At 42.5% G+C, this 12,495-nt stretch overlaps 1 protein-coding gene across 3 annotated transcripts in view; it reads right to left on the bottom strand.

Annotated features, from left to right (window-relative positions):
* Positions 1 to 12,495, bottom strand: part of Tbccd1 (TBCC domain containing 1) — a 42,719-nt gene that overhangs the window by 3,249 nt on the left and 26,975 nt on the right. For all 3 annotated transcript variants that reach the window (XM_027412982.2, XM_027412986.2, XM_027412985.2), the window contains exons 4-7: positions 7,413 to 7,779; positions 5,495 to 5,681; positions 4,895 to 5,392; positions 1,333 to 1,481 (exon numbers count right to left, since the gene is read on the bottom strand). In XM_027412982.2, coding sequence (XP_027268783.1) covers positions 1,352 to 1,481; positions 4,895 to 5,392; positions 5,495 to 5,681; positions 7,413 to 7,779 — 1,182 coding nt within the window. In that variant the 3' untranslated portion in view covers positions 1,333 to 1,351. The remainder of the gene's footprint in view (positions 1 to 1,332; positions 1,482 to 4,894; positions 5,393 to 5,494; positions 5,682 to 7,412; positions 7,780 to 12,495) is intronic.

Raw genomic sequence — 12,495 nt, 5'->3', positions numbered from 1 at the left:
TGGTGGGCTGACTGACCCTGCAACTCTCCAGGCCCAGAACCAGCGCTATGCCTTGGTCCACCCCAACAACCACCCTACCTATGATTTGCTGGAGCACAAGAAGGGGCTGGTCCTGCAGACACAAAGCTGCAGGATCTTCATGCACAAGGCAACAACAGAATACCCAAGGAGTCCCAGTGAGGGTCCAGCATTGACAGTGTAGCAGAAACCAGAGGCCTCAAAACCAGACCAATGACTCTCTGCAATGAATACTTGCAAGCAAAGCTGTATGGACAAAAGGGTTTGCTGTATGACTCACTGTGTCACACTAAAACTTCTTTTTTTTTAAAAAAAATTATTTAGCCAGGCGTTGGTGGCACAGGCCTTTAATCCCAGCACTTGGGAGCAGAGGCAGGCGGATCTCTGTGAGTTCGAGGCCAGCCTGGTCTCCAGAGCGAGCACCAGGATAGGCTCCAAAGCTACACAGAGAAACCCTGTCTCGAAAAACCAAAAAAAAAGAAAGAAAGAAAGAAAGAAAGAAAGAAAGAAAGAAAGAAAGAAAGAAAGAAAGAAAGAAAGGGTTTCTCAGTGGCTTTGGAGGCTGTCCTGGAACTAGTTCTTGTAGACCAGGCTGGTCTCGAACTCATAGAGATCCACCTGCCTCTGCCTCCCGAGTGCTGGGATTAAAGGCGTACGCCACCAACGCCCGGCTTCTATCTATAGTCTTATCTACATATTTAATTCATGACTTCTAGTGTTCAGTAATAAAATATTTATTTGGATTAATTCTAACTAACCTATTAATAATGCTCTATGTGTGATTATTAAAGGCCAGTTTTATTAAACAGTTTGGGGAATATATGTTAGAGAGAAGAAATAGAACTCAATGCCTGGGCTTCCAGAGCCAGCTCAGCAGTTAAGAGCATACACTGCTTTCCCAGAGGACCTGAGTTCAACTTGCAAAACAAACCTCAGTCAGCTCACAACCACCTGTGACCGTGGCTCCATGGGATCTGACACCTTTGATCTTCTCTGGGCACCCTCACTCACCCACACACATACCCATACTTAAGAATAAAATAAATATTAAAAAACAAAAGGCAAAACAGAAAAATAATGCTATTAATGGAAAAAAATATATAACGGGGACTTTATATTTGCCCAAATTTCTCTAGGCACCACTTGAATATTTTTGTTTTCTCATCAAAAAATATGTGGGTATGTTTCTACATGTGGCTGGAGTGGAAGAGAACACCAGCAAGGAGAACACAATCTAAAGCCTCTTTTTTTCTGCTTTGCATGCGATGGAGGATTTCCCAAGTTCCTTAAGTGTTCTGTGTTCTAACTCCTTACCAGTGGTTTTGCACGGGTCCTATCCAGGCTCTTGTTTGGAAGCTGCTGCGTGTGGAACGAGGCTGTCCAGCTGTTGCCGATGTCCTGTATTGATCAACCATTCATAGAACTTGTTCTCTACGAGGACCTGGAACTGCTTCCTCTGCTCCCTGAAGATGTGATTGAGAGCAAAAGCATTTAAGAAGACAAACTCAACAGATTCATTCCCATGATTATCTAAGAGCTCAACGCTACTGAATGACTATTTCTTGTTATCCTTCAGTTCTCACTGAGCACAGCGAGAGAAAATGTCTGAAGGTTTGTTGTCAGACTCTTAACTGTGAACAAAATAAGTGAGGCAGTGGTCTGACTGATGAAATAAATTCATAAAGAAAAGAGACAGGCCTGCTGTCCAGGTTGGCACATTGTGATCTCGGTGTATGTGTCCTTGTCAACTGTATACTCTTGTAGGGAATATGGGGAAAAAGCAAGATAAATATACAGCATGACATTAAGTACTTATCAGGAAACTACTTATTGGAGAACAGGTGACAATGCAGTGTTACCCGGAGTGCTATTGTCTCTAATATGACACTGGAACAGAAGTCTACGTGAAATGACAGAAGCAGCAAAATGATTCTGTGGAAGAAGGCAGAAGAAACAGAAGTGACAAAGGCCCTAATGTGATAGCCTGATGTGGGTTAACAAAGAGAAGAGTAGCCCCACAGCTGGGGACAGCTCGCACATCAGCCTGGCTGTGATGTGCTTCTGCAAGACACAATTCCACAGGATACCAACAGCAGACAGGGCACGCTGGAATGACTACAGCCCAAAGCAAGAACAAGATACTCCACCACCCCAATCCCACAATCCCACTGCAGTCCAAAGGGAAAATAAATACGGTGCCACCATAAAAATGACTCCTCCTCTCTTGGACGAGTGACTGCTGCCACTTTATCCTTTTGGATCCACCTCATCCCAACTGTCTTACAGATAAAATCACTAGGCTGCAGCCACTTCCCCTTGCAGATGGCGTTCAACACACTTTCCACAAATCACACAATGCCAGCCAGGACTGCACTGGCAGTGTGTCTTCAATCTGATATCTGTCTTTCTGCTCAGAAGGTTCTTAACTCAAGGTTTACCCTAATGATTTAGCTTTATGTGTTTACTCAGCAGGAACTGTACTTCAAATGCACTCTCTCAGGCTAGTAATGTGCAATATGACACTGCTGTGTGGCGGCCATGAAGTGCAGCCCTGCAAACCAACCAGAGGTCGGGAGAGTGTGTGCTCTACACTGTGTATCAGTTCAGTAGCTTAGCAACAGTAAGTGAGCTCTTGGCTTACAAGTTTTGCTCTGGATGTAACTCTTGGGTAAGCCAAGGTGTATACCTTCATCTCCAAAGTTGCACTGGCTACTTTTTCACTGTTTCTAACACCACTATGAATTATATTATAGGTACTCCAGACTCCACAGATCTCCGTAAGCTTTTCACAGGTGTAAGAGAGTTCAGGCATTTAAATGGTAGCCATATTTAAAAGTTCTAAAGGGATTTTTTTCAATGAAGATGTTTTTATTACACTACAGTTTTATTATTGTACAATATGACATAATAATAACTGAAAGAATAGTAAAGACACTAGAGACACAAAACACCTCTAAAACAAGGCCAACAGTGTGGCCCCTGAATCCTTTGTGCCTGAGTAAGGTACCTAACCTTAGTTCTCCATCTACACTTGGGTATGGCTATTTAAAAAAAAAAAATCAGTGAGTTAGCATACAGCTGTTCACATCAGTGCTTGGAACATCCCGAGAACATCACCACCATTCCTGATATACTAGAATAGGTACTCTACTCAGAAAGTTCTCAGTACAATGCGATGACCAATCTGGTAACATGATCCATGTCAAGTAACTGCAGTATTATAACACAGATTCCCAGTTAAACCATAAGCTGTGGTTGCTGTTGATCATGCATATATGTATTGGGTATGTACACACACAAATGGGGTGGGGGGGGAATGGATTGAGACTTACAGGAAGATTTTTGAATCCTCTGCTTAAATGGAGAGAGAAAGAAAACACCCCCATCATGTTTTGGTACTGTAGTATTTCCTTTTATCCCCCCTCCCCTTCATTTCTAACAAGTAAAATTTGTCTACCAACACATTTGTAAAAATGATTACTTACTCTGAGCTTTTGGTAATTTTAAGTCATGTACAGTAGTCTTCTGAGAAGAAAAATTGATTAATAAAAACTTACTAAGCTGAGGCTCAATTTTTAGAATTATTTTTTAGTTTCTTCTCTTCACAAAATGACTCACTGAGCCCTGCCTCATGCCTGTTCTCCACCCTGGTTCTTTCCATTCTCACCACCGTCTCCTCTTTCAGTGCATGGCCTCTAGTCAGTAGCCTGTGCGGTGTGGGTGGGGGGCTGCAGGTGCTTCTGAGGAAATGAACTGCCTCTCTGGACTCCATTCCAAGCCTACATACAGCACATACCGAAAGGCTTCTACTTCTTAATTCTAATGGAATGTCCATGGCCTGATAGTCAGACGTGACCTAATCTGTCTCAGCTCACTTATCAAGTTTAAACACCACTGTTTCGAACCCAGAATCCCGCCTTAGCTTCTGCTCCTCAGACATCTGCTCCTCCAGTACTTCAGAGAGACTCAGACTAGCCCGCACTCCCCATACAAACTTTTCATTCTTCAGAACCCACTACAAATTCTATGTCCTTGACGTGCCTCCCTTAACTGGTCACACTGGTGTTGTCTGACTCTCTGAAAACTACATGCCATGGCCCTGGCTTCTGGAGTTCAAAGGCCAAAATCCCTTAAATAAAATCTGGGCATAACATTATATCTACAGCTATATCTGCTATCCCATGCATGTAATTAAAAATTAAGCTATTTCAGTGCTCCCTAAATAGAATGAAACACAGTTTTTTATACTGCAAATCTAGCTTTAAAAAATCAAAAACCACTTTAGTTATTTCTCCCATTTTAGCATGGATTAAGGAAAATTGACAAGAACTAGCAATAGTCCACGGGTCAGCCTTGGAAAGACACACTTCAAGAATGTGACTTGTTAAGTCTTTGGTGTGGTGGGAACCATGAAAATCTGTATTTTAAATAAGGTTCTTGGAGCCTTCTGATGCTATGTCATTTAAGACTGAGTCATGTACCATCTTCTCGACAAGAATGCTTCAATTCATGTAAATCTTACCCCTGCCAAATAAATGCAAGCTTATTTTTATTTTGAGGCAGAGTTTTATCAAGTAGAACCCACTAGCCTTGAATTTGTGATCCTCCTGCCTCAAGCTTTGAGATGCTGGGATTACAGACTTCTTCAAGGAAGGGAGCCTAATACCTCCAGTCATACAACGCCTAGAATACTAACCCGCTCTATCCCATCCTCCAGTAACACAGTACCTAGAATACTAATCTGGGATACAAGCTCTGAGAAAAGACATACATGTCATTTAATTAGTGTGGCTGGACACTATAAAGTATCCTGATTAATTTGTCTTCCCATCAGGTTTCACATGAACAGCAAACACTGTCTCTAGGAAACACTTACTTTGTCAGCCGAGCCTCCTTCACAGTTTTCTGCCAGATCTGTATCTTCCGCTCTCTTTGAGCCAGCACTTTCTGGTAAGCAGAGGGGAGACCCCCTGGTATCTCTGCTGTGTCCCCTTCCATCTCAAAGGGAATGATAAATATGTAGAATTCACAAGGTGGCAAGAGCCGGAAGACTCTTGTGTCACTGCTTTCTCTGCACACAACCATTGGGTTATCCCAGTAGTTAGGTACTGTAGCAAGGCCAGTCCTGGCCATATGGTCCTCCAGCATTGGGTAATGGGTATGAAATGGTGCAAAAGTTACACTCTGGTTCCCAGAGAGAATAAGTGGGCGTGAAGGTGTCATAACGTGAAAGGTGCAGTCTGTTGTAGAAGAGATGGACAATCGGTGGCAAACAGCAATGATTTTTAGATTTTCACAATCTTGGAGGTGAAGGGCCGTCTCCACAGGACCCAACACAAACGTGGTATTCCTGCATTTTTCAATTGTCACGGATCTGAAAATTTTTCAATGAGTTAAATTCTTCTGAATAAATTACCCAGAATAAAATTCTGACTTAAAAAATTAATCCTGTCCAAAATAATATCAACATGCTTACCGCAAGGGGGAGAGCAGATATATGAAAGACTCATTGCAGCGATGAACCCTGATGTGTGCTCCCACTAGAGTGTCTGAGCTCTTGGCCAGCGTCTGCTTGTAAACCTGGCTCATCACCACCATGCGGTGCATCTGAGGGGCCACATGAGTATTGCAAGCAATCTTAGCTCTTTTGGTTGCACCTTCAACTATTTAAGGAAACGCATAAATAATAAGATAGTTACAAATCATAGAAAAACACGTGACCATGAGATTATACATGTCTACATGTACCCAATCCTAAATTCAAATACATGTGAAGAAAATATATTAGATTTAAGAGTTAATGACAAAGTAGTGTTTACTGTTCTTTTCTATATATCTGTAATCTTTCAGAATAATTATTAAAAATGTAAACCTATAATACATTCAAGATTTCTGATAGAGCTAAGATGTGTTTTCTTGTTTACCTTTTAAATTATGTGCCTAAGGCCCTAAACTAGTGACAGGTCCAAACAGCTTTCCCTCCAAGATGCCTCATCGTGTCTTCCCAATCACAATAGAGTAATCACTATCATAATCAAACTGCCACAATATCAACTCTGCAGCCCTTCCAATGTACTGACAGCATCAGTCCACAAATTCTTCCTGAGTTCATGTCTTCACACCAAGATCATCACTACTCAGGAGCACATCTTCCCCTCACAGGGTCCCTTCCCACACCTCAGTATGAAACTTGCTTCTTTGCCTGTACTTCCCACAGCTATGAAGTCAACCTATACTGGGCCAATGTGGAAAGGATATACAAATATGCTAAAATTTGTTTAAAAGGCTTACTTTTTAATTTCAAATATGCCATATACATGATACATGGTTATGTAGAAAAATAGCAGTAAAAAAGTTTTTAAAATAGTTTGTTATCCTACTATCTCTGCTATCATTTTAATATACTCTTTGTTGTTGTTGCTGTGTTGTGTTCTTTTTTGAGACAGGGTTTCTCTGTGTAGCCCTGGCTGTCCTGGAACTCACTCTGTAGACCAGGCTGGCCTCGGGCTCACAGAAATCTACCTACCTCTGCCTCCTGAATGTTGGGATTAAAGGCGCGTGCCATCAGGCCCAGCTAGTGTATTTTTAAACATACATGGAAGCTTTTTGTGTACCTATCTTTGAAAGTATGAGACTGTGGAAATATAGCTTACTATATTCTTTTCTCAACAACTTGGCCTGGCACCTAGCTTCATACTACAAATATCTGCAGACTTGTTTTCCTGATTCTTCTCAAGAGTCCACAACACTAGAAACCTATCTGTTAGCCAGGGATAGACATTGACACAGCAAATGCTTGATTCTTGCTATCGTACAATTTCTTTTTAGAACTATATTACTAGCCTATGTCTATACAACTAAAAGCCCCCCCCCCCAATCAACTCTGAGGTGATATCTATTGGTTGGTCAAATTCTGCTGCTAAATAGAAAATAAAAAAGCCTCAAGTAAATAAACACCTGTCAGCAACGAAAAGAGAGAATCAAGGGAGGACGGACTATAGTTCTGTGACCTGTAATGAACACCCGAGTCAACTCTGAGAGTCCTGCTCCACTGTGCAAGTCATGTACAGAAGGTGGGTCTGCTTTTATACTGGAGTATTTTTTATTTACTTACTTAATCAGGTATTGCCCTTTATTTTTATTGTATGTGTATAGGTGTTTGGCCTGCATGTATGCTGTGTACCACATGCATAGAGAGCAGAGACAGGTCTCACCATGGACCCCAATTTAGCCTTATACTTGTGACTCTTCTGCCCTGTCTTCCAAATGCTAGATTACAGGTATGTGCCACTGCACCAGGCTAGCAGACATCTGGCCATTAATACACCAGAAAACAGTAGGTTTCCTTGTTGGTCAAGTTAATATTAGGTAAAATATATTTAAAAAAAAAATACCTTGGTGAGCCCAGGCCAATTTCTTTCCAGACTTGAGGCAAGCAGATGGGCCAAATGGATTTGCAGTCAAACAGGTTCGCAACCAGGCTTCCAGCTTGTAGAAAGAGAATGTCTTGGAGATCTTCGAAAAGCCACTGTCTGCATGCAGCGGTTGCCACATTGCAAGTTCATGAAGGGGATAGACCTTCCTGGTTCTGCTTACAGTGCCTTCGATGAGGAAGCTGAGCGCCAGGACAGCTTCTCGAGAGACTACACTACTGTGCGTTGAGTGGAAGGACGCAGTAAGTTGCTCTGGCTCTAGAAGCAGCTCAAGGAGATCCAACAGATGGTCACAGACAAAAGCCTGGTGACTGTAGTCATTCCAATTCTAAAACAAACAAAGAAAAACTGCTCAGATATTCTGTAAGATAAAAAATTATTTTAGCTTCCTTCCCTTTACGCTGACCCATCAGAGACCAGAGTCCTCATCCAGTGGCTGATGGAAGCAGAGACAGACATCCACAGAAATACACTGAGCTGAAATCTGGAACCTAGTTGAAGAGAGGGAGGAATGAAGAACGAAGGGGTCTGTACCAGGTTGGAGAAACCCACAGAAACAGTTGGCCTGAAAAAGGGAAAGCATATCGACCCAGACGCTCTTTGGGAGGCCAGTACGGGACTGATCCAGCCCCCTGATCATGGATGCCAATGGGGAGACCCCTGCACTCCTGGAAGCCTCCAGAGGTGGACTGGCGTTTTGCCCTGGTGTGTGTGGGGGACTTTGAGAGCCCATCCCACTTGAAGGGATGTGCTCTGTCTCTGGACACATGGGGAGGGGCCTAGGCCCAGCACAGGAAGATTTGGTGGACTGGTGGAGCCCCTGTTGGGGGCCCTACCCTGCCTGGGGAGTGGTGGGTGGATGGGGTGGGGGGTAGGTTGGAGGTGGGGGAGAAGGAATGGGGGTGAGGGGAGGGAGAGGGAAAGGGGACTTACATGTGAAACAAGCCTGTTCCCTAACTTGAATTAATAATAATAATATTAATAAAAAGTGAAAAAATATTTTAATTATATTGTGTTTATATGCCATTTCATTCTCTCAAAAGAATGTGGGTAGCTATGTAAAAGTGATCTTTGTATATGCAGCATTTGTAAACTAACTCAAAAGCACTATGGATTCAATGTCCTTTATCAAATATGTTGAGACCAGAACTGTTTTAGACTTTTTCAGACCTTTTTACCTGAGGAGCTATCTTGAGGCTGAGACCAAATCATCACACCCTACACACCCAGCCCAAACGTTTATACACAACATTTTAGTATACGTGTCTGGCTGCATCTGATTAAACATTAAAGTAAGTATGGCAGCCACCCCTACACACAAAGCACTGAGTTTCTTGATTTACAGTTATAGTTTTTGGGCCCTTAGATCTAACAGAAATTACCACCTTGGGAGCAAGGTTTGAGTTGGTGAGTGTCCTGTTATTTGCCTCATCTATGTTAATTATATTTGTTTGGCCTGGATTGTGCTAGACGATGAATATGCAAACTGGGTAAGACAGTTCTGTCCTCAAGGAACTCGGGAGTCCGTGGTGAGAAGACAATAGAGATATAGGAAATATAGCCTAAGAGCAGGTACAGACATCTGTCTGTAAGGGCATTCTACAAGCATGAGAGGAAAAAAATCATGACAGAAGTGTTATTTGAATAAATTCTTGGCTGATGCTGTTAGTGAAATGAACAACTATGAAAAAAGACACTCAAGTTACAGAGAACAGCAAAGACTAGAGCTCTATCAAGAAAACTAAGTTCTGAATGGGATATAAGAAGCATACTGGGAATAGGAACTAAAACGGCAGGCAGGGCCAGTCACAGCAGGTCCTGGCCAGCTAGGAAGTTCTTCAGTCTAAAGGACTGATAGCTATAGGTCTTCATTTCAAACCAGACCAATGAGAGCCAGGCATGGAAGTCCATGCTATCGTTTCAATTTCTTGGGACACTCAGGCTGGAGGATCACATAAACCCAGGAGTCTGGGACCAGTTTTGTTAATATAATGAGATTCTGTTTCAACAAAGTCAAAGGTAAAACAGTGAATAAGGTACTATACTCAAGAGTCTATTTCTTGATGCTCCTTGAGCCTTGGGTATAGGACTGTGTTGTAGATGTTCCATTTGGGACTGAGGTACTCCACAATCACTTATGCAATAACCTACATTTGCTGCACAAAGAAGCTGTCTTGATGAGGGGTGAGAGATACACTTATCTGTGACTATAAAGATTAGTGTTTGGAACACAGTTAAACTATACTGATTTAGAATAATGGCAGTAGTTGGTTCTCCTCTAAGATCTATGGCTTCTCTAGCCATAGGAAGTCAGCTGCTTGGTTTACAGTATCAAGCATGCATTCTTTCCCTTAAATCCAATTAGACAGTTGTTGGTTACCTCCAAGATTTAAGTGCTGCTATTCCATCCCTGGAGATAAGTTGCCAGGCCAGTCACTGTTGTGGTTTGTAGGCAAAATGGGCAGAATGCTTGTAATTGAGAGACCAGAATGCCTGCTACAAGATACTACCTTCTAAACATGACAAAGAAGCTGAAACTATGAAATCTTGACAACATGATTGCATTAAAATAGACCTGCAGCCGGGCAGTGGCAGTGCATGCCTTGAATTCAGCACTCGGGAGGCAGAGGCAAGAAGATCTCGGCAAGTTGAATAGAAATTCTTTCAAATCACATGGCAATGACATACTGTCATAGCTACTTGACAACATCTGGAATCAACTAAAACCCAAGCTGTTGGGCACATCTCTAAGCCACTTTCTTAATCTGATTGTTTGTGGTAGGAAGACCCACCCTAAATCTGGGCTATGCCTTCTGATTGGCAGTCGGAATAGAGGACCTGGAGGGAGGAAGCTTTGCTCTCTGCCTGCTTGTCCTCACTCCTGATGGTAAGTCCGTTTACCCTGGCTGAGGCTGGCATTAAGTATAACTTCTTCAGGATTCCAGCACAGACGGAAGACCAGCAGCTCCAGGAATCTTCCAGGATACAGCACCAGATTGGGACTGCAGAGACATGTAGCCTCATGGACTCCACAACTACCAGATCCTTGGCCTTTCCACCGTGAGATAGCCATTGCTGGCTACTTGGACCACATCCAGTAAGCAGTCTAATAAACCTCTATAATATACATAATGTTCCTTGAGAACTCTGACTAATACACACACCTTGTTTTATAAAGTGGAACCCAGTAACAACAGACTTCCTTCTACTAAATGGTACAGTGAGCTGTTCAACCTGGTACAAAATCAGAAATGGGTTTGTTCCCGTAAAGTGAAGAATTTTGGCCTTAAGTACTGAAGGATGTAACCTACACTAAAAATGGGAAAAGTTATAGGTTTAAAATAAAGAATGATCTTTAGAGCTGGGCAGTGGCAGTGCATGCCTTTAATCCCAGTACTCGGGAGGCAGAGGCAGGTGGACCTCTGTAAATTCGAGGCCAACCTGGTCTACAGAGTGAGTTTCAGGACAGCCAGAGCTGTTACAGAGAAAACCTGTCTCAGGAGGAGAAAAAAAAAAAAAAAAAAAAAAAAAAAGAATAATCTTCAGAAAATACATGAAGCAAAACCACCCTTCAATTAAGCCTAAGAATTCTGGGTATCCTGAGTTGAATATGTGCCATGGGATAGCAGGGCCTCAAAAGTTCTGAGTGCCCAGAACCTTGGCAGGTCTATTTGGTACAGTATGGCCGTGCCTACTGGTACTGTCCAGATGGGCCTCACATCACATACAAAGATGCTGTGATGCACTACTGCAATCCCAAGTGCTGACGGTGCACACAATGGTGTGGCCCATTGAGATGGTATCATGTACTCCAGAGGCTGCTACATCTTCACTGGAAGGATAAACTACATTAAGAAACCCCAAACTTAGAAACAAAGAAAACATTACAGGTTTTATGGAGAAATGCTTTGGGGGAGGGGAGGCTGGCACTTAAGCAAGATGGAATTGCTGAGTAAATAGAAACTGTGAAATTAGTGCTGAAAAAATATTAAAATTTATGCAAGACTAAAAGTCACAGGAAGCAAGGATGATGGCACTGGACTTTGTGATGTGGGAGTGGAGGGTTGAAAGCAAAATCAGTACCAAGAAAACCAACGAAGAAGAAAGCAGCATCTAGTGCTGAAGATACAGCATGTTCCAACACAGAGGAATCCACACAGACACACACAAGGACCAGAAAGAGGGCTGTGGAGATGGCCCAGTGTGTGAGAAGGCTTGCTTCACAACATCAGGACCTGAATTTGGACCTCAGCACTCACACAGTGTGACTGTGACATGTAGAGCCTCTGGGAGGGGTGAGCAGGGCACACAGGAGGGCACTGCGGCTTTCTGGCTGTCAGTCTAGTCCCAAAACAGTGAGCTCCAGGCTCAATGAGAAACCCTGTACAGAGGATGCATCCCTTAAAACACAGACAGACAGACAGACAGACAGACAGACAAGTGAATTCTACACAGTATTTCTACTGTATTAAGAAAAAAGAACGAGAAAGTTCAGAAGGCAAATGCTGGAAACTGATTTCTTTTCTATTCATATGACAATTTCCTTCTTTTTTCTACTCTGTTTTCAAGAGTTTTGTGAAGCGAGAAGAATTTACTTCTGAAAGTAACCACTACACAATATTTTGTAGAGTTTATCAAAGGCTATCTGTAGTCTCCAGATCTCTGGGGTGTATATTATGCCAGCCTAGCCCTTCTTCTCTTGCCATGACATGGAAGGAAGTGATTGGTGAACACAGCTCTGTTCACTTCACATTTTCTTTCTTTCTCTCTTTTTTTATTTTTTATTTTTTGCTTTTCAAGACAGGGTTTCTCTGTGTAGCTTTGTAGACCAGGCTGGCCTGGAACTCACAGAGATCTGCCTGTTTCTGCCTCCCAAGTGCTGGGATTAAAGGCCTCCTCCACCACCGCCCGGCTTCACTTCACATTTTCAATAGTGGAAGAAGTATTTGACAAAATCCTCACTTTTAAGAAACTGTCAAACTTAAAAACTAATATTTTTTGGCTTATGCAAATATACAACTTTTTGTGGGAAAATGGGTTGACT

This window comes from Cricetulus griseus, chromosome 4, assembly GCF_003668045.3.
Source record: "Cricetulus griseus strain 17A/GY chromosome 4, alternate assembly CriGri-PICRH-1.0, whole genome shotgun sequence".
Lineage (NCBI taxonomy): Eukaryota > Metazoa > Chordata > Mammalia > Rodentia > Cricetidae > Cricetulus > Cricetulus griseus.
This window is presented reverse-complemented; position numbering and strand designations above follow the sequence as displayed.